The following is a 23,191-nucleotide window of genomic DNA, read 5'->3' as shown; positions in this document are numbered from 1 at the left end:
ATTAGGGATGCACCAATATGAACATTTTGGCCGATACCGATAACCGATAATTCTTTATATTTGAAAGCCGATAACTGATATATTGGCCGATAAATCTATATCCACATTTTTATATACTTTTAGAGAGCCTGATTATAAAAAAGTTCTCATCATTAAAAGCCACATCCCAAACACTTTAACATAAGCAGCCTAGTTTGAACAGTGTACGTTTTAAAAATAATTTTACTCTCTCTTTAAAAAATTTAATCATAAAAAGTCTAACTAAACCATATTGTTGATGAAAATAATAAGAGAAAAATAAAAGTTGTGGTATAGATATACAAAATGACGCAGTTATTGCGTGCTATAGTCAGAGTAACTCCTGTTGTGGAAGTGCTCTTCCCATTACAACGTGCTGAAACACGGCAAATAAACCCAAAGAATTGACAATGTTTTATTATAATAACGTTCTCATTAGAATGTTATATACACGACATTCCCAATCATAGTTATTAATGTTGTGCTGTTTGAGCTTTTTTAATGTTCTGCTGTTTGAGCTGAATGAAGGAGCTAAAGATGATCATGGGTAAACTGAAGCGCTCTATCAATGCTCTATTAACTTAACCAAAACGCATTTTATAGGAGATAAATCCGATATACTAAACAATATTACAACGTACAAGTGCACAAAAGGCTGCAAATGCACAAGCAAACTTAACTGTCAGGGAGGTGTAGCTCCATTGTGGGTGCGCTCAACGCATGCACGAAACACAGGCGCACAAAGATTCAACAACATTATTTACAGTAATGTTCACATTATAATTTTATGTAGCCTTTATGGCAGACTTGCCCTGCTTTTTGCAGACTTGTTGCATTTAAGTGTATTGTCCTTTTCGAAGTGATTCCAATTACATTTCAAGCATTTTAAAACCATCATGGCCAACAGCGCGCATCTGAAGTGTCTCTGAAGGAAATAATGCATTATTTATCGGCTTTAAGATATCAGCCAAATTTTCTTATCGGGCTGATACTGATAACAGAAAAAATTAGCATTTATCGGCTGATACCGATATGGTGGCCGATATATCGTGCATCCTTACTAATAATTTTCCACTTTTATGTTTTTAGCACTTTACAGTTTAGTTGTGCAATCATCTTGGAAATAGTTGGAACTTTACAATCTTTCCTGTTAAAACATCATCACTGTATCCTATAATTACGAATTCAGATGGATGTTGTGATGCTGTTTTTTTTTTTGAGGATATTGCCACTAGCATTGCATTATAAAAATGTTGTTATTTAAAAGTACATCTTTGCTGTGCTCTGTCCAAATTGTTTTTGAATGCAAGAATGTGTCTTACAGACATGTCCAACGTGTCTTTAAAGTTGCGATTTAACACAAGTAATGACAGATATTTTCTTCAAAATTCTGATGTACAAAACTGAAACTGATTATGGAAAAGAAAAAAAAAGAGACCACGAATTGGTTCAGTCCATCAGTTCTTGACAGAATGGAGGCAGAATGGATGGATTGTAAAAATGGGTGGAGTTTAAGCGGACTCAATGATTGACCAAATCATTCAAAGGAAGATCAATAACATGCATTTAGAAAATTTCCATTTCATGAACAATTTGTTTTTGTTCATTTTGAAAATATGTAGTTTTGCATAACCATAAACCACCAAAACCATTAACTAGCAATGCATGGTTTTCAACTTAAAATCGATACCTTGTCTTGAAGTATGTGGTGGTTTAAGGGCATTATTTAAATGTGGTAGAGGACGACAGCTTCTGCAGGGAACTCATTAGCTAGAGCGGAGCTTTATAGCTGGGTTGACAGTGTTGGAGCTCTAGTGTTGCGACAGCTTCAGGAGTATGTGTATAACTCAGAGAATGCCCAGCAGCTGAGCTTAAGGTCACCGCACATCAGCGTCAGCGACAGAAAAAGGGGCGGGATTCCAGACCCGGCCAACAGCCAATCAAGAAGCCCGTCTCTGTGTTAGGGTTAGTAGGAGTAAGACGAGGCAGCGCCAAGCCATTAAATCTTAAAATATGGAAAGGCTTAGAATAGGGACAATAAAATATTGAACAATAGATAAAGGTGGGACATGATCAAATGGAAAAAAACAACAACTTTTGAATAAGGCTAACTGGCTCTTCACATGGAACTCCACTGTGTGACTTGGTGACCTTGAGTGTCAGTTGAAATTAAATGTTTTTTACAGAGTTTAGATGGCGATTTATGTTTGGGTTTGCTTTCATACAGTGTTGTGTTTAACTACTGATGCAGTGGAGGTTATGCATTATACAGTGACTCCCCCAAAAAAGTATTTGGACATTTAAGGTGCACTTATTCGTTACTGTATTTTTGTAATATCTTTACATAACAAAAGATCGAACTAAGTGTAAAGTGGTAAAGTGAAATTAATTCTTGGAAAAGTCATCTTTTTTTTTTCTAGTTGGTTTGATGTTTTAAATTTAATGCAGTGACATATATATACATGTGAGTGTCCAAAAGTGTCTAGATCATTTTTTGGGCCACCATATATCCAACTTAGTTTTTCTTCTAAATGTCATGATATTAAAAGAGCACATTAAATATGAATATTTATTATGGCATTTGAATGGCCGAACAGTGGAACAAGTTTTCATGACTGTATCCTGACTGGTTGGATTGTGTTCTTGTGAATTCAAACTTTCACTTACAAAACATAGTGGTGAAATTTAGTAAACTTAATTGTTCAGCATTGCAGTTTTCCAGCGTTTATTATTATTTTTGCATCTACATTAAGTGATTGTAGTGAAATTACTCACATCAGTCGGGGTGATAATTTTGTGCTCTTTTCTTAAATCGTTGATGTCGCCTTCAGCTGTGTCTGTCGTTAGTGAAAGCTGATTTTGAATTGCGTGTGTTGCTGTTGGATTCAATTTTTCTGATACGTCCTGGGGCGTTATTTGTGTTGCTATCAGTTTGATGAAACATTAGATGCCCTTCTAGAGCATGAATCATAAGCTTAAGACACACGTTTCGTATCGCCCTAATCCATCTTGGGCTTGATGGGGTTTTAGTGCTGTCTCTGTTGATTTTCAAGAAGGGAGCATTTATTCCACTCTTACAGTAGCTCATCATCATCATCATCATCATCATCATCATCATCATTATTATTATAATTAACAGCCTAGGCAGTGTGTTCTCTGTCAAGATGGGCCAGTTGGGTGCTCTTTTATAACCATGTCCTACATTGAGAGGTTTGTTGGTATAGATATAGATATATTAGACGTAGATATTGACACACAGAGGTCTGAGATCAGGCAGAGGTGACTGTTCAGAAGAAATTTAGATTAGACATTAGTATGGTTTTCACCATCTGAACCTTAAATCTAATCTGGAGTAAACGTGAAGGTATGCATCTAAACATTGTGTTGAGTCTCTATCTAGCCACCCTCAATTCTGGGCCGCACTGACCCTTTTATCAAGACTGAATGAGATCTAGGACGTTGATTTAGCGCAACTGTGACAAGCTTATGATTTGTGATTGCTGCCTCCTCTCATGTTTTTGTGCTGAATGCTCAACACTCGACAAAGGAAATAATGATAGCGTAATTAAAAGGCATAATGGCATATTAGGTTTGTGATGTCATTGCCAATGGAAATAAGGCCTGTAACTCTACACTGGAGCTATGACCGGTGTGATGGCTAATGTGATGTGAGGTTTATTCATAGTCTACCCAAAATTTTACCCTTTTTAATTTTTTTTCACTACTTGAAATGCCTGGTTATTAATTAAAAGCTGTTATTACCATTTAATTTAAAAGCTGATATTTTATTTTATGCATGTTTATTTTTATATTTAGATCAGATTTAGCAAATCTCGAAATGATTATCTGTGTTTCACACTTGAATTTGTATATTTGTGATATTCACATAAAAAAAAAAATTAAATTAGCAATATTGGCCTGCATTTTAATATTAGTCCATCCTTACTGTTGAGCTGTTTTTTTGCGGCTTATATCCAGTTACCAGTGTTTTATAATTTGCACTCTTAACACTTTGTGTGTGTTTCTGTGTTTGACCCTCAGACCATCAGAAGCTCGAACGAGAAGCTCGAATCTGTCGTCTGCTGAAACACCCCAATATTGGTAAGCTATTTACCTCCACCAGTTATAATCAGAAATAATACTGTATATATTATTAAAGTGTATTTTAAGCATTTAAACTCTGAATGGATCAGTGACAGTTGATTATTCTTATACTTTCAGCTCAAGTGAATGTTGTGTGATTTTTGTCCCTACAGCCACAATAAAATCTAATCTCAATTCTCTGTTTTTGTTTTAGTTCGTCTGCATGACAGTATATCAGAGGAGGGCTTCCACTACCTACTGTTTGATTTGTAAGTGTCAGTGTACTTCCTGTCAGAATGTTCCTCCGTTTCCTGCTTTGACGTGAGGAACAGCGTAGCCTAAAATGATTCATCCTTCATATGCTACAGTATGTGCTTCTGAAGCCTTTTATCAGCATTCTGTTTTCTGCACTGTTAAACGGATAGTTCACACAAAAGTAAAAAGTGCTGTCATCTGCTCACTCTCACAACACTGTATGAATGCAAAAGGAATATTGCTGCCTTCAAGTTGTGTTTGAATGATTGTATTTATGAGATGAGCACAAGTGCACAAATTGTCATTGATCATATCATAGTATGTTGTAATTGCTAATGTTAATTTTATAATATAGTTTTTGTACTGGTGATGAAGACCAGTGATCAAATTTGCCAGAAAATACTGCTCATTTGCCTGTTTATGCGGTGACAGGCATGCATAGCAAAACTGAATTTGGCAGCACAAGCGTGATAAAAGACGCTGATAAAGTGTCAATTCCACACCTAACGCTCCATTTCCTTTCTTCTTAATTTTGTTGTACTAGAGATAATAAAGCTCATATCTTTGACAGAAAGCTGTGTTAATAATAAAATTGACCAACACATTGATTTTATTCTGACCAAAATTACTTAACTTAACATGCATCACATTTATGATTTTTCAAGCTTATACTGTAAGTAGGAAATGACCAAGATGACTTTAAAACATCTAGCATTCGTACAGGCTGCTGTTTCCTGAGGAAAGTGATATATTATATGCTATTAGAGTATTTAAATTTTTATATTTTCAGTTTTCAATTTAAGTTTAGTTTTAGTATTTTTTTTTTCTTATTTTTATTTCAGTTTTAGACATTTTTAAGTTCATTTTATTTCAGCTTTTTTTAAATTGCTGTTATTTTTTAATAGTTTTATTTTTAGCTGAGAATAACACTGCTGTGCTATATTCAAAGTCTTCAAAAGCCATGTAATGTATTTTAATTAATTTCCCAAACCATTCCTTTAAGCAAACATGGGCTTCATGAGTTATAATTCGTAAAAACTGAACTAAAGCATGTTGATGTTATATTATAAACACATTGCTATCAGATGGGCAATAACCAAAAACATTTAATGCCTCCCCAAAAGCATGCCATCTTAAAGACCTTCCCCTCGGTTTTCATAGTTCTAGCTTTCCGGAGAATTTTTAATATTGGATTCTCGTCTCCATGGAAACTGAGCTCTCGGAAGGGACGTGCACTAGAACAGGAATTCTGTTTGAATTAGCAAATAGCCAGGCTGAACTTCCTGTGTTTTAGGGTGACTGGAGGTGAACTGTTTGAAGACATTGTTGCCAGAGAGTACTACAGCGAAGCGGATGCCAGGTAAGAATGCTTTTCCTAATGTTTAACGTTTCTCTGCCCTTTCTTCTCCTCTGTCATTGGCCCTAGCTTGTTGCACCCGTCACCATCACATACACGTTCACTGTGAGTTTGTTTTGCATTTGGAGATGCTATTTGAAATAGCATCTCCCACAGTGCAACACACACACTAGGGTGAAACGTGGCATGACAGAACTGGACACTTAAGACTGTTTGAGGAAATGAACTGTATGCTGTTGTGTGTGGTTTAGGTGCTTTGTGCAACGATATACAATTCTAGAGTGTTGCTGTTGTGTCTTTAGTCTCTCTGTCTATGTATATGTCTTCTCTTGTTTTTTTTCCACTGATCTATCTGTCCTTTCATCATGCATTATGTCCCTTTCCCTCTCATACACACACACAGACAGCCTTCTTGTAGGCAATTCTTTGACCGTCCTGTACAGATCCCTTTCCACATTGTGTGAGTGTGTGCTTGTGTGCTTGTTACCAGGGTTTACAGTATGCAGTCGAAGGTGTTAGTCCTGAGCATTATCACCTCTGCGGTCCAGCCTATGTATGCAGTTCCACATAATGACTAGCGCTGACTTCCTGTGGGTGTGTGTGTATCACGTTCGCTTTGACCGTCTCTCTTGTGGGTTTTTTGACCCAGTGCTTGTTCCGTGGTATTGCTCGTGTGGGGAGGTGTGGTTTAGTTAAAGGTCTGGTCTGCTAACTGAAAGTTAGAGAGGAGACGATCCACAAACTGTCACAATTTTGCCTTTGACATTTAAATACATTTTTTCTTTTAGGTAAGTGTATGTGTGTCATTTGACTAAATTAATAAGCAGTGTATATATAGTATATCTCAGTATAGGCGATATACTCAGTATATCTATCAATAGTAAACAATAATTAATCAAATTAAATTGTTTATATGTGGATGTGTCTCTCCAAGGTTGCATTTATTTGATATCAAAATACTGTAAAAATGGAAAATATTTTAAACATTTAAAATGACTGTTTTATTTTTAATTGTTTTTAAAAGTGCAATTTATTTTTATGAAGCCAAAGTTACATTTTCAGCATCATTACTCCAGTCTTCAGTGTCACGTGATCCTTCAGAAATCATTCTAATATGCTGATTTGTTGCTCAAGAAACTTTTCTTATTAATAACAATGTTGAAAACAGTTTTGCTGCTTAGTATTTTTGTGGAAGCCAATACATTTTTTACAGGATTCTTTGAAAACAAGTAGTAATTTAAAGCAATTTTTTGCACCGGTGTGAAATCTTTCTGTCATTTTTGATCAATTTAATGCATCCTTGCTAATAAAAGTATTAGTTTCTTAAATTAACTGAACGCAAAATTTTGAACGGTAGTGTAAATAAAAAAAATAAAAAAAAAGCACAATTAATTTGAAATGGTTGTTTATTTGTTGAGATTTTGTACTTTATGAATATATATTATAAATTAAAAAAAAAAAAAAAAAAAAAAAATATATATATATATATAATTATAATAAATGTATAACATTACTAGTAAAAGTGAGATCTTTTTGTAATTATTTGGTGCAAAAATACAAGTACTTGATTAGTTGATTTACGTGTGCTCTTGTTTAATACTAGTGTCTGATTAGATTATCAAGTTTAGCAGGTTCAATCTCAAGTGTATAAACCACAGATACTGAGCCTCACTGTCTTGGTTCATCACCACTATTGAAGTTGAGCAATGTGCTCTTGTTCTCATGACCCAGCTGTTAGTTACGACATTACACTTTAGCTGAGCATCTAAAGGGCAGTTTACGCTCTTGTCGTGCTCTTGCACAATGCTTTTACACTCTAATTACTGCAATTACATGTAGTATATTGCACAGGGTCTCTTATAATAGGTATATATAAAGCAGTCATTGGCCTCTGAAATTATAGGCCGATAACTGTGTTTGAAACAAGTGTTAGCATCCATTCCCTAGATATCCTTGTCAAATAAAGTGGAGGTTATCACAGCACAGTTGTGAGTGTGAGATTTCAGTAACACTTTACTTGAAGCCTTTATGTGTAACGCATTATAAAAGTAGTTATAATGCATTAATTTTGCCTTGTAATGCACCTTATAATGCATTGTACAATATCATAATTGAATCCACAGTTAATACATTATAACACTTATAAGTTCATTGTTACACTATGCATTATGCACTATGCATCATAAATTTGGTTATAATGTATTACAACACACATTATGAATAATTACAATGCATTATACCCTTACCCTTTATAATGCATCATACATGAAGGCTTTAAGTGTTACCGAAATTTATTTTATACTACTAGTGTTTCAGACACAACAATAATAGATAAATAATAAATAATGTTTAATAATAATAAATATTTTATTGTTACTAATATACTCTAATAATATTATTGTATTGTCATGGCAATCATGTAAAATTATTAGTACATTTTTTTCACATTTATTATTTGTTTTATTTTTTTAAGTGTTATTTGTTACAGGAAAATGATCAGTTAGAAGTGAATATTAGAAATATTAGTTGGAAGTGAATTCTGTTACCACACTGCTTTCTAGATATCAAATGTTTGGCTGTTCTTTTGTAGGAATAGATGCAAGGAAACATCTCCGCTTCCCTTGTGCTCGTCTCCTGCTGACCTGCTTCTAGCCACCTGCTGTCTGTCCCTCCTCTCTCTCTCTCTTTCTCTCTTTCCCTCCTCTCCATCTCTGTTGTTCTCTCTTTCACTCTAAGTGTCCCTCTTCTTGTGAAGCCCTGCAGCCGTGCGCTGCCCCCTGCCTCCTCAGAGAGAGGGAGAAACTAGGGCTCCAATTAACGCGTAATTAGGGCTTCATCTTTCTCCCCTCCTCCCATTCTCTACCTGTCTCTCTCTCGTTCTGTCTGCCTTCTCTCTTTTATTCAGATATTTTAGCTCTCTCATTCTGTGTGTGATAGTGTCACTGACACCTACTCCGCTGTGTTGTGGCTCTTGTTGTTGGACGTGTGACAGAAGCAGGGTATGACGCTACTGTGAATGGAAACGGGCACAAGGTTTAGTGATTTAAATCAGTGAAAAGCACTTTACTAATCATCTATAATTTGGTATTTGTCAATGTCGTTTTTTGTTTATAGTTAATAATTTTACCACAATCAGGTGTATGGCCTTGAGGTTTAGAAAAATATTTGATATCATAAATAAATTGTGATAATGTGACGTGTTAAAGAAGCAAGTAGGCCTAATAAAATCTGTAACTATGAAGATATGACGTGTGGAAGGTCATTCTGTTGATTAATTTCTATTTCTGTAGCTTTATGCTGGTTAGCCCTGCCCACTGTGAAATCTCACTGGTCTGTCATAACCGTACATTAATATCATATCATATCATATCATGTAGCAGTTTTGTATTCAGTGTGGACAAAAAATGCCTCAAAATGTTAAAATCTACTAGAGTAGGTTGAAATGTTAAACGTACTAGAGCAGATAGATAAAAACCTATGAGAACGTTTGTATTTTTTTGTAATTAATATTTTTTGTTTTATTTTTAAAGAAATTATTACTTTTATTAAACAAGTGACAGTAAAGGCATTCATAAGGTTACAAAAGATTTCTATTTCAAAAAAATGCCGTTCTTTTGATCTTTTTATTCATCAAAGAATCATTAAAAAAAATGTATCAAGGTTTCCAAAAAATATTAAGCAGATAACAGTTTTCAGTGATAAAAATATTTCATGGATCATGTTACACTGAAGACTTGAGTAATGATGCTGAAAATTCAGCTTTGCTCTCACAAGAATAAATTGTCATATGACATTGCTAAAAGAACATTAAAGAACATTATTTTGTGTATTTGGTGTAATGCAATGTGTTTATGTGGTTTAAGGTTCAAAAAACACATTATTTTTCACATACTGTACATTATTGTTGCTCCTCTATGCTCCGCCTTTCTGAAACGTGCCGATCTTTACAAAGCTCATTGTTCTGAGAAGCGAGGCGTGCTCTGATTGGCCAGCCATCCAGTGCTTTGTGATTGGCCGAATACCTCAAGCGTGAGACAGAAATGTTGCACCCCTTACCGTATTGTGATGCCGTGTCCCGGCACGACGAGACTAAAACAATAAAACCCATTACAAACGAGGCATTTGTTGTATCCAGTGGGGACATAATTACTGATTATAATGACTCGTACGGTCATTTTACGCATCGCGTTGCATCGTGCCGCGTAAACATTTCCATGTCTGCATTTGCGATCGGAGAAACGACAAACAACAAGCACTACTCTACACTGCTCAAAACTCGCGTTTGAATAGTCAGTGGCAAATTCTTTAAATATGAAAACATACTTACAGGCTGTGAGTCAGAAGCGCCAGACTGTCCTTGCAAAGTTGGAATTGCCCCACTTTATAGAAATAGTCTTTGAGCACAGCTGGCAGGCTACTCCTAGGTTCAGGAAATAGTCCTCCGTAAAATGCGCTGCACACACTCAAATATTTGGGTTGAACTGTTCTGGAACAGTATTGTAAATACAACTTAACCACTGATTTTTAGTTGTGTGCACATTTGGAAGGCCAAACAAAGTAGTTTCACTTTCACAATGAAACACAGCATCTCCAGGACATGGTGGCGGCAACAACACTACTACAGCGAAAATAAAAGTTGCGCCGCCTTTCATTGCATATACGTTTGGGTGGTGTTTTGCAAATCTCCCCACACCGTGACATAGACATGTGGGGGTGTGTTTGAACGAGCCATTTTAGGGGGGCATGGTCGAGTCTTAACTTTTATAAAGAATATCTCTTTGGTTTTGAGACTTTAGACTTTGCAACTTCAGGGATCTTATATATACACAAACAGCTTGCAACACTCCAAAGAGAAAGGAAAACTTGAAATCGCATCATATGATCCCTTTAAAACAGAAAATAGTTATTTTAATTTCTAATAATATTTCACAAAATTACTATTTTTATTGTATTTTTAAATGCAGTCTTGGTGCGCATTAAAGACTTACTTAATAAACATCTTCGACCACAAACTTTTGAACCATAGTATATGTATAATATATAAAACACAGTGTTGGTATGAATGTGTGTGTGTGAGAGACAGATCGCCCCTTCAAAGACACAGTATATGTATATAGTAAATCTCCCCACACCACACCAGCATTTATTCTCACATCCTCAGATTTAACACACACATTCACTCACTACACCTGTTTCTCCTCACCTACTCTCTCTCTTTCTTTCTCTCTCTGATGTTGTTCTTGTTGTTGACAGCAGTGTGTTTTATGTCTAAATGGTTCTGTCTCTTCACTTCCACCATTCACTACCCTCTCTCCTTTTAATTCCTCCCTCCATCTCCCTCTCCTCCCTCACTGTCTACGTCACTCCTCCCATCTCTCGTGCATCAATTCAACCCGTCACCTTGTTTTCTCTATCATCTCCTCTCCTTTCGTTCAATGCACTGCCATCACTCCATCAATCGTTTGATTTCACTGTATCCATCCTCACATCTCCCCCTTCACCTCTCGCTCCCTTCCTCCCTCTTTCCCTCCCCCTCTTCTTTTTCTTTTCTTCCGTTTTGTCTTCACAGTCACTGTATCCATCAGATTCTAGACAGTGTCCATCATATTCACCAACATGACATAGTGCACAGGGACCTGAAGGTCAGTATGTAGCTCACACACTGCCTGTCTGTAGCCTGTCTGTTTGCCCCTGCTTGCTCCTGTCTGTGTGTCTGTAGCTGTAGTCTGTCTGTCTGTCCGTCTGTGTATGGCATCATGGGCTTCCCCTAATCCATTGACTCGCCGTCCCAAAATTCCCGAATCCTTACTTCCTGTGCTTGATCTTTAGCTTGACGCCGTTGTGCGGATGATCAGAACTTTCAAGGTGTCATGGGTATTTTTGCTTGAGCTTTTTAGTTATTCGTTCTTACTTTCTATTACTATTATGTTTAAAGGGACAGTTCACCCAAAAATGAAAATTGTCATCGTTTACTCATCCTCACGTTGTTACAGAACTGTTTGTATGTTCTTGCATGTCCACAGAAGAAAGTAAGACAAACAGGTTTGGAATGACATGAGGGTGACTTAAATAATAAAAACTATCCCTTAAATCATAATGAAATTAATATTTATGGTTCGATTATAGTGTTGTTTTTTTTTTTTTGTGTAAACACTCTTAAATTACTTTATGTTAGAGTGTTCACTATGTACCATGTTTTCTGCGTCAGAAATGCTGGGCAAACTGTTTGAGGTCAGTTCTAATCAAAAAGTAAATTGAATTCATACAACCTTAACAACATTTGTTTTTAACAACAATAGGGCGCTATGAAATGTTTTAATTATTTCCAGAAATTATGTTGTCTGTTTTAATTTCTCTGGATTCTATGTTTTATAATTTAACACAAATTCCTTATGAAAAATAGTCGTAATCAGATGAATGCATAACTTTATCGATTTAATTAATCTTTTAAAATGTAATGACATTTGAACAATTCCTCTCTCTTTTTTTTTTTTTTTTTTTGGCAAACAAAGTGCTGCACAACAATGGTTTACTGTTTAAATTAAAATTGTGTGATATTATGCAATATTCCTTAAAAATAACATTTCAGTGAACTATATTATTGTTTTTACTTTGAGAAGTACATTCCACTGTACAAAAGTAACGATTTCATAATGTCACAATTTTTAAAAGTCAAGCCAAGCTTTTATTTTGGCGGGTTATAATGTAGACCTCTGACTTCCTGTGTGTATCTAGCAGTATTTTTTATCAAATGAAATAGTGAAATACTCATGAAATGAGCTCTCAGAGCAGCTCTGGAGATGAAGTTCATGGACCGTCCTCATATAGTGAGACGGCAGATGCTGGAAACACAAGCGTGCTTGAGTATGTGTAGTAGACAAAACTCTCATTCACACAGAGACGCACATGCAGTCTATTACAGTTTAATATTCACAGACATTAGTCCATATGTGACCCTGGACCACAAAACCAGTCTTAAGTCGCTGGCGTATATTTGTAGCAATAGCCAAAAATATAATCAAAATTATTGATTTTTCTTTTATGCCAAAAATCATTAGGATATTAAGTAAAGATCATGTTCCATGAAGTTATTTTGTAAATTTCCTACTATAAATATATCAAAACTTAACTTAATTTTTGATTAGTAATATATGCATTGCTAAGAACTTCATTTGGACAAATTTAAAGGCAATTTTCTCAATATTTGTATTTTTTGCACCCTCAGATTCCAGATCTTCAAATAGCTGTGTGTCCTATCCTAACAAACCATACATCGATGGAAAACGTATTTATTCAGCTTTCAGATGATGTATAAATCTCAATTTCGAAAAAATTGACCCTTATGACTGGTTTTGTGGTCCAGAGTCACATATTGTGTACAGCTCTACTTTTGATTCATTCATTCAAATATTGCCAAACTCTGTGGCATTCCGCATTTTACTGTAAATTCCATTTTTAAGACTGGATTTGGTGATTCCGGCATCACGGCCCTAAGGTAGTCAGCATGCCTTGGCAAAGGTGATTTTATAGCAAATCATTTTTATTTTTTTATTTTTTTCGGTATTTGAATGAATAGTATCAACAGTGTTATGAACGGCCAGTCATTCTCTTTCTTTAAACAGTAGTAGGTTTTACTGTCTTCTCTCCGCAGATATGATATTTGTAGATTTGTAATTTTGGTAACTCTTTATTTTAAGCTGTGCTTGTTACACGTTACATGTTTTACTTCTCATTGAAGATTCTTGCAAAAGTTAGTGCTTAAATTGCTCTCTATCTCTTGAAGGGTTGGAGAAGAGACTCAAATACTGTAATATTTAGTGACGTTAGTATAGGGAATAAAGCTAATATTAGAGAAGGCAGCACAATGAGTTTTAGTACGTTTTTAGACATTTTAATGTCCACAGCAGTTCTTTCAAGTGGAGATTTTGTACTGAAACACAGTGACACTTCCTGTCTCACCCCTACACACATACACACAAAATCACAGTCATACACGCATCTTCTCTTGCAGTCCAGCCATGATCAGCAGCTGACACTGGGGGAGGTGTGAAGAAACACACACGCACACACTATGATGAATGCACAAAACCTTACATGCTTTTAATATCTAAATATCCCTCTATGCATTCATACATTTAAAGGCAGAGTAAACAGACAGATTCACTCGGAGAAATGGGTTTATTCGGAGACGGTCTGTCTTACATTTGCCGTGACCGTATGTCATGCTCCGTGGTCTTTTAATGGGAGACATTTAGAAAGCAAATGCAGCACTTTAATTTACAGCCCTGAACTTTACTGTCATGCCAGAACTTTACACACATGCCAGTAAACACTGCACATGGATAATAATAATCACAGCTATAACGTCATTTATGCAGCACTGTCCCTATCAGTAATGTTCATGCTCAAAGTGCTGCATTAAAACTTAAATACGGCCATTAAGGCTAGACTGCTTTAAATAGCTTCTAGTTTTATGTAAATCTAATAATTTATACTGTTTTGACTTTGTAGGGAGAGAATGACAGAATCATCCTCCAGTATGTGTGAAAGGAGTGTTTTTTTTTTTTCAGATTAAAATGGATTTAATCGAAATTAAATGCAGTCTTTTTGTGCATGTGATGGTAATGTGCAATTAGTTTTGGATAAGTTAATCCTAATTGGAGTTACTACATTGACTTCGAGGTTGACAGTGTCAGAATCAAAGCTTAAATCCAAGAAAAAATCTAAACATTTATGTCTTCGAATGGCACAGTTTCAGTCTGCAAAATCCTAATATAGCAGTTATTCCTAAATAATAATAATTTACATTATATAAATTTGCTTCTTACAAGAACGTTAATATTGTTTAGTTAAAAAGCATTTGATCTGTTCAGAATAAAACTTAATGATTAATTCTAATGAAATTGTTGCCTTTATGTATTGATGCTTGGTAATACACTACAGTTCAAAAATTTTTGTTTTTGAACAAAGTCTCTTTTACTCAGGAAGGCTACAGTAAAAACACTAATATTGTGAAATATCTTACAATTTAAAATGTAATTTATTCATGTGATGCAAAGCTGTACAGTATATTCAGCAGCCATTTATAGTCATCAGTGTCACACAATCCTTCAGAAAGCATTCTGATATATGACCCTGGACCACAAAACCAGTCATAAGGGTCAATTTTTAGAAAACACCAAAGCTGGATAAATAAGCTTTCCATTGATGTATGGTTTGTTAGGATCGGACAATATTTGGCCGAGATACAACTATTTGAAAATCTGGAATCTGAGAGTGCAAAAAAATCTAAATACTGAGAAAATCGCCTTTAAAGTTGTCCAAATTAAGTTCTTAGCAATGCATATTACTAATCAAAAGTTCCGTTTTGATATATTTACAGTAGGAAATTTACAAAATATCTTAATGGAACATGAAATAATGTTCCTAATGATTTTTGGCATAAAAGAAAAATCTATAATTTTGACACATACAATGTATTTTTGGCTATTGCTACAAATATACCCCAGCGACTTAAGACTGGTTTTGTGGTCCAGGGTCACATACGCTGATTTGCTGCTTAAGAAAAAATGAAAACACTCGTGCTGCTTAATATTTCTGTCGAAACCATGATGCATTTTTTCAGGATTCATTGGTAATAGAAAGTCAAAAGAGCAGCATTTGAAATAGAACTCTTTTGTAACATTATCCGTGTCATTACGGTCACTTTTGATACAATTTGTGTTCTTGCTGAATCAAAGTATTAACTTCTTTCTAAAAGATTATCTCGCTGACCTTTTGAACGGTAGTACAAGTCAGATTGTAGCTTTAAAGGCTTCAATACAGTTAATGTCATTCACAGTTACACCATATCACATGACCTTCACACACACACACACACACACACACACACACACACACACTGCTCTCTCACTTCAGCATGCAAACCTATTACTGTTCACCCTCCATGTGCTGTGTGATTGTAGAACAGCTATAGCAGCCCCCATCTTTTTCTTCCAGCACTGAATGATTTGACTCATGGGATATGCTGTATATTGGAATAGCTTTGACCTAGAGAGCCATTTACAGCATTAATTGATTTACCCAATTGATGTCACCTTTTCCTCCACCGCCGACCTCAGTCTCCCTCAGTGTATTATCACTTGGGTGTCGGATCTGGGTTTGGGCTGTTAAATACCGAAAGCATCTTTCGCCCTGGCGTAGGCTGTACCCGTGCATAGCAAAATGCAGGGGTCTCTTGGCAACCAGCTCACATGCGTGTGTGCACGTGTTGCTGCTATCCTACACTTCTCAACACGCACTCAAACCGCAATCGCATTACACTCTCATGACACTATATCTATGAAAGACTGCATAGATATACAGCTGTGTTACACTGTATGAAGTACTTTAAGGTTTAATTTCCAAAACCCTCTTTTACTGCCCTAGGGAGGAGGAGAGGAGTAGAGCTGCAAGCAGCAATTAGCAGAATCCAGAGGGTATAGGAAGCTGCCGTAATGAAAAGGACTTAGTGGCATGTCTTTGTAATTGAAATATTACAGTGTTGCAGTGCAGTATTAAACAGCTTTAAATGTATGACAATACACTGATTATGGTTATTTACCTATGTCTAGGTCATGTAAATAATGGTGCAAATCAACATCATGAATAGCCCACAGGTTTTGGGCTAGTTTGCAGTTTATTTCAGATGCTTTTTCAAAGTGTGCATGTTGTGCACGCTTGCTTAAATTTTGGAAAAGAAATTTAAATGCTTAAACTACTGTTCAAACGTTTGGGGTCAGTAAGATTTTTTGGAATTTTTTTTAATTTTTTTTTTAGAAAAAGTCTTGTTATGCCCACCAGTGCTTTATTTATTTGAACAAAAATACAGTAAAATCAGCAATATTGTGAAATAATGTTACAATTGAAATAACTTTTCTACATTAATGTAAAGCTGAATTTTTAGCAGCCATTACTCCAGTCTTCAGTGTCACATGATCCTTCAAAAATCATTCTTTAAGCAGATTTTCTGCTCAAGAAACATATTTCTTTGACGAATAGAAAGTAAAAAAAAAGGCTTTTATTTAAAATCTAAATCTTTTGTAGCAATGTACAAGTCTTCACTGTCACTTGTAATGTGTCCTTGTTGAATAAAAGTATTAATTTCTTTCAAAAAATAATGTTCTTACTGACTTTAAACTTTTGAATTATGGTGTATGTAAATGTAGTTTTGTTGCATTTTTGGCTTTTTAGACGGAGTTGATCTCCGATCCATTAGGTGAGCAGTTCATGAGGAGTCTTATTATTATTATTATTATTATTATTATTATTATTATTATATTTATTTTAAACTAAAATCTAAAGCTGTTCAAAGTACATGATAATAGGCCAGTAGAAAAGCAATAGGGAACTTACACTTGTTTTTTAAATATTTGAATCTATGATCTGTTTACCACTTTTACACTGAATTATAACAACCCAATCTTTTGAAAACTGTTATACTTTGCCGTAATTTAATGGGACAGGTCCTACATATGTTGACATTAGAAGATAAAATAAAACTCTCAAAAGACACAAAGCATTGCCTCCATATAATAATGTTAATATTATACCCAATTTTAGATGATATTAAACATGACGCTGAAATCCACCTGCGGTTTTGTTTGTGTTTTTATTTCAGTTATTAATGTGTGCTAATATTTAGCTACGTGGAGGCAAGGCTCGAGTCTAGAGAGAGACGCCCTGCCCCTTCCTTTTGACATTTTTACCTGCCCCAAATACCCCTCGCCCCTGGCCTGTGCACGGGACTGTAGCGCTGCTCAGACTAACATGCGCCCCCTGCTGTTTGCATGCAGTCACTGCATCCAGCAGATCCTGGAGGCGGTGCTTCACTGCCATCAAATGGGCGTGGTGCACCGAGACCTGAAGGTAAGTGACGGTTGTGATGTCATCGCTGTCCTTCAAGTGTGTGAACTTGTGTACGTGCTCATAAAAGTTGGTATGTAGAAATCCTTGCCTACCGCTGTGTCGATTTGACTGACGTAATGGCTGATAGGCACTTTTGGTCTCCCTGCGAGACCAAATGGGGGAAAAAAAGATTTAGAAATGCATGGGAGGTCAGTCTGATTTCACACAGTGATAGTGCATGGCATACGTGCTTGTGGTGTTGCTGTGTTTGGCCGCTGCGGAGATAAATTCACTTTCATGAATGTTCAGGTAAGACTGCGCTAATTGGACTGACTTGAAGAGCGACATTGATCTTAGTTTATCAATCAAGATAAATGTCTCTCTTGAACTTCAAAAGTGCTCCCACTCAAATGTCTGGTATAATATGAATAAAAATAGACCAAATTTAATTAACTATGACAATATAACTCTTGTCTAGATTGCTTTTATTGACCAGAGAGTCAGTGTAGACATCAGGGTCCAAGTCCCAGACCAGACATCATGTCCAGGTTTGAGTGCACTGCAAAGGCATTTGACTACTCCCTTCTGACCTTTGACCTTCTCTAAAATGCAGTGTGCTTCTGGGAAATGATTTTCCTAGACGTAATTCAACTACTGTCACGCTACAGTACCTGGCATGCTTTGCAGTCAGATTACCATTCTGTACGAACACGCAGTTAACGCTTTGCGGTTTGTCGGTGAAGAGAAGCCGTTTCGGAATGCATGCTGCATGTTTATCTGTTGATTATCTTGTGAATTGTTCTTAATGTGCTTTGCTCGTTTGTCTTTTCTGTATGTCTCATATGCATGTATAAGTGGTTTGATTGTGACTTGTATATCCGTAATGTCACTTTATAAATACATTTATCTGCAGGTTTTCTTCAAAATGCACAGATCTTTTTGAAAACGGTGCACTTTGTATTGTGTGCTTTTATTGACATGTCAAGTCTGTAAAGAGCACGTGCGAAATTACATCCAGATGTATATCAATAAATCAGGTGCTTCAATCTGATTTAATTAGCATAGAAATATGTCATTTAGCTGAAAACAGAAAGGTTTTGGTAATAATTCCATTTGTGTAATTGGATAATTGAACTCTGTATGCTGTTCAAGCTCAGATGATAAAATAATCCAGTCGTAGTAGTTCTTTGGAACAAGCCGAATATTGTACCATGAATGCTTGACATACCTCCCTAGTACAACTGCAACCATAGTTATTTTCATGTATTAATGTCTAGATCTGTGATAGACTTAATGTTAGAAAACCAAAACCAAAAATCGAGTGTCAAGTTCTCGTAATTTTTCATCATGGTTAAGTGTGTCCATAATGCTGACACGTTAACCTTTTGTAGTTTATCTACGTTTTGTGGATAAAATATGGTAATACGTCTCACTCTTTACAATAAATGATTTTGGCCTTCGAAAACTTTATTTAAAGCTGCAAATTCATTCGGTTTTGCTTTTTCAAATATTTACAGTTGGTGAAATTTTGGTGCATCGCTAGATTTAATCCATTTATATTCAAGCTTCAGTTCCACTGTAGCAGTATCCAGAAAAAAAAAAACAGGTAAATACTAAAAACAGCATTGCTGCGGTCAGCTCCGTACTCTACTCTGACAGTACACCAGCACTTAGGTTTCACGCTATCGGTGTCTGCCCACACTGGAGTGCCCTTTTGAATGGAAGCCTGGGGCACGCGCTCTTCCACAGCGGGAATCTGAGTGGGCATGACAGGAATGCCACTGCAGAAAAGAGCAGCGATCTTGCACATACACACACAAAGACACAATAGCACACGACACGTCTATCAACACCCATGCTTTTTTGGATTTTACTGAGCTAAGCAAGTAAACTAAACCAACTTGAGCCAATTTAAGCAGTGCATCCAGCTGTGTTTCTCAGTGTATGCATATATACTTTGATTCATAGCTGTGCCCATGCTGATGAGATTTTTGCTAGGAAGTCAAGTCATGGATTTCACTGCAGAGGTTGTACGCTCGTGTAAGAGCGTTGGAGAGAGATTTTGGCAGATCTTCTTTGCTAGATTTGTTCTCAGAGGGTGCTGTTCGTCAAAATTCCTCCCACTACTGAGATTTAAGGCTGGGATTAGCTGCTGGTGTTCCGGCCCTCAGCAGAGCACATGTTTAACCTTTTTTTTTTTTTTTTTTTGGAAGCACTCTTCATTAGCTATGCTATATGAGTGCTGCTGAGGATGGAGACCAAATCTAGGAAATTTTAATAAAGGATTGTTGGTGAAGTGATTGTGATAATGAGCATTACGGAACAGGAATAACAATGTAGAAAAGTAGTAAATACCCCCTGGCTCAAAATGAAACGTTGAATCTGCATCTGCAACCATAGTTACTCACATGTATTAATATCTAGATGATTTTCATAGGACTTAGGTTATAATTATAAATGGTTGATAATTCTGCATATGCTAAAAAAATGTTGGTTGATGTTCTTTTAAATGTTATTGATCATCAGAGATCCCTACGGTCAATTTGCTCTTAGTTTCTAATAAAAGCAGTGAACTAATTATATATGAATGAATGTGAACAAATATACATATAAACTAGAGCTGCACTATTAATCGTTAACAGATCGCAATCTCGATTCAAACACCCATGCGATCTTATTTCTAAATGATGATTCCTCTGTTTATTAAACCTTTGACAAATAATGTTTGTTGATTACATTGTTTCACCACTAGGCCGCGACTAGTGACTTAAATGCATTAGTCATTGAATCATTGATTCAATAGATTTGTTCAACACTGCTGATTCATTCAGTAATGGAACAAGTAAAGTAGCCTACTTATGTGAGTCATTGAATTATTCATTCAATTTTTTTTTTTTTTTTTTTTTAAATAAATCGTTCAAATTAATTTAACATTTTTCAATAGAATGGGGCAATTAATATTTTGTCACGGCCTCTAGTAAATGACATGTTATTTTGCTTAGTTCAGAATCGTGGGAGAATCGTGATCTCTATTTAAAAACCAAAAAAATCATGATTCTCAATTTATCCAGAATCGTGCAGCTCTAATATAAACCCTTCAAAAGCTGATTTTGTAATGTTTTGGAAAGTCTCTTCTGTTCAACAAGGCTGCATTTATTTGTTAAAAAATACAGTATTGTGAAATATTATTCAAATAACAATTTTCTATTTTAATGTTTCAAAGTGTAATTTATTCCTGTGTCTTTAGTGTCACATGATTCTTCAGTTTTGACGGTCCAAAAAGTTTTCTTACTATTATTATAGTTGAAAACATTTGTGCTGGTTAATATTTTTGTGGAAACCAGGATACATTTTTTAGATTTAGTTTAAATCTAAATTTAGTTTAAACGAAAGTGTTTATTTGAAATATAAATATTTTGTAACATTATAATGATAATGTCTCTTTTGATGAATTTAATCCATCCTAGCAGCATTAAAGTATTTTTATTATGATGATTTTTTAATAATCTTACCGACCCCACCTTAAACGGTAGTGTATATATTTTTGTCACAGTTTTAATCATGTTAGCTGCAGTCTCCAACATGAATAAGAAAGCGAGGGAATGAATGTTAGATCCACCAGACCCTGCAATGCAGGAAAAGCTGCTTGAGATTTCACTCTGGTGCAGTGCTTAAGGTGTGTGTGACCGTGTGTATTTGGTTTGTTAGCCTGCTCCTTTAGATCAGTGTTGCTAGCACTATGATTTATAAGATCATGTCGTGTGTGCTAGCGGAAGCATTGGGAGGCACTAGAGGGGATATCACATTATTAGCATCCATCAGTGACAGAGAATAATGAGGCTAGATAATCTGGGTCAGTTGGGAGGAAAACGCGCGCACACACACACACACACACACACGCACACGTGCAAACACGCACATACTCTTATTACCAGTGAAGACAAACATAATTTTTTGTCCCCCCTGCATTCTTCATTTAGAAGCAATCTGCGGTTAGAAAGTTCTTCAGCTAATATCACAGAATCAGATTTGGGAGGTTGATTATACACAGCGTTGTGAGCTGGTTTTATGTTAAAACCATGTGATAGCTGTCTGATTATCTATTTTTGTTGTGAAGTGTGTGTGTGTCAGCATGCACAGTGTGTTTGTTACTGTGAGTGTGTGTGTGTTTGAGACAGTAAAGTTGTGTGTTAAGGCAGGAGAAATGTTGTCTTCATTGTCCCCTCAGCCAGAGAATCTGCTCTTGGCCAGTAAGTGCAAGAACGCTGCTGTGAAACTGGCTGACTTTGGACTGGCCATTGAGGTGCAGGGAGACCAGCAGGCATGGTTTGGTATGTAAACATTGCAAACCTGTAGTTTGATAGAGAGAGAGAGAGAGATGCTCACATGACTTATCACAAACACTTGATTGTACTTACTGCTGATGCTTTTATTGTCACATTTTACCGGGCATTTTACAGGATTTGCAGGGACACCAGGTTACCTGTCCCCCGAGGTGTTGAGGAAGGAAGCATATGGCAAACCGGTGGACATCTGGGCTTGCGGTAAATAAACTCAAATACAGTGACAAGCACATGCTCAAGAGTTTTCTCTGTGCTGTCCATCAAAACTAAGCTGCCTTCACTTTGCTGAAAAAAAGCTAAGCAAACCTGGTCTCCTAAAGCTGTACTCCTGTCTTGGTCAAATTGGTCTGGATGTCTGGTTTTAGAGGGTTTTACGTATTTATGTGTTTAATAAAAATATTATGCAATTGTACTTTTAGTATACTAAACTGGTATACTTAGTCTGCTAAACTAATTTTGTACTTGATGCGCTTTAATTGTGCAGAAGTAGTGCTAAAGTCCAAATAAAGATATACAGAGAGAGTACAGTCCTTATTAATAGGGAAATTAAAACACAATTTAGGCACTATATTAAGAAATGTGCATTGTGCAATAAAGAAATACTCCAAATAAAGTTTATTTATAATTTTATATTAGTAAGTCTGAAGTGATATGTCATTAAATGTTAATGGATTTGAAGTATGCTTAGTATGAAATAAATGTGTTGTAAATAAATGATGGCATAGGGTGGCTATTGTGTATGCAACAGCCTCAAAAATGTTAATGACAACAATTTTTTTTCATTCTCTTTATTAAGGTGTGATTCTGTACATTCTGCTGGTTGGATATCCACCTTTCTGGGACGAGGATCAGCACAAACTTTACCAACAGATCAAAGCGGGAGCTTATGATGTGAGTTTAACATCTTTTCATTTTTTTTTTTTTTTTTTTTTTCAGTGTTTCAAATAAAGGTTTTAAGTTTAATGGTTTCTCATTATAAAAACATTTATTGCTATCACAATTTTGGAATATCATTTCATTAGTTTGACTCAAGATGGCACAATGCATTTTTATCACTGACAGACATTGTTTGTCTATAGAGTTCTAGATTGATTTTAAAAATCATCTTTCCAATAGTTGCTTATTTCTTAGAATGTCTGATTTATTTGATAAATGCAGCACGAGTGTGCGTTTTTTTAATAATATTATAATATTTTATATATGAAATAATTTCAGTATCATTTTACATGGTTCAAAAATGGTTTTAGGA

The 23,191-nt window shown here is 35.7% G+C and overlaps 1 protein-coding gene across 48 annotated transcripts in view; it reads left to right on the top strand.

Moving 5' to 3' along the window:
• Window positions 1-23,191, top strand: part of camk2b1 (calcium/calmodulin-dependent protein kinase (CaM kinase) II beta 1) — a 71,177-nt gene that overhangs the window by 7,692 nt on the left and 40,294 nt on the right. For 28 of the 48 annotated variants that reach the window (XM_058775327.1, XM_058775322.1, XM_058775338.1 and 25 more), the window contains exons 3-9: window positions 4,060-4,119; window positions 4,316-4,370; window positions 5,651-5,716; window positions 11,283-11,355; window positions 21,828-21,930; window positions 22,060-22,143; window positions 22,739-22,833. In XM_058775327.1, the coding sequence (XP_058631310.1) occupies window positions 4,060-4,119; window positions 4,316-4,370; window positions 5,651-5,716; window positions 11,283-11,355; window positions 21,828-21,930; window positions 22,060-22,143; window positions 22,739-22,833 (536 nt within the window). Of the gene's footprint in view, window positions 1-4,059; window positions 4,120-4,315; window positions 4,371-5,650; window positions 5,717-11,282; window positions 11,356-17,547; window positions 17,621-21,827; window positions 21,931-22,059; window positions 22,144-22,738; window positions 22,834-23,191 lie in introns of those variants that run through there. The other 20 variants (XM_058775323.1, XM_058775321.1, XM_058775343.1 and 17 more) reach the window with 2 other exon arrangements.

The sequence above is a fragment of the Onychostoma macrolepis genome, chromosome 05 (genome assembly GCF_012432095.1).
Source record: "Onychostoma macrolepis isolate SWU-2019 chromosome 05, ASM1243209v1, whole genome shotgun sequence".
NCBI lineage: Eukaryota > Metazoa > Chordata > Actinopteri > Cypriniformes > Cyprinidae > Onychostoma > Onychostoma macrolepis.
This window is presented reverse-complemented; position numbering and strand designations above follow the sequence as displayed.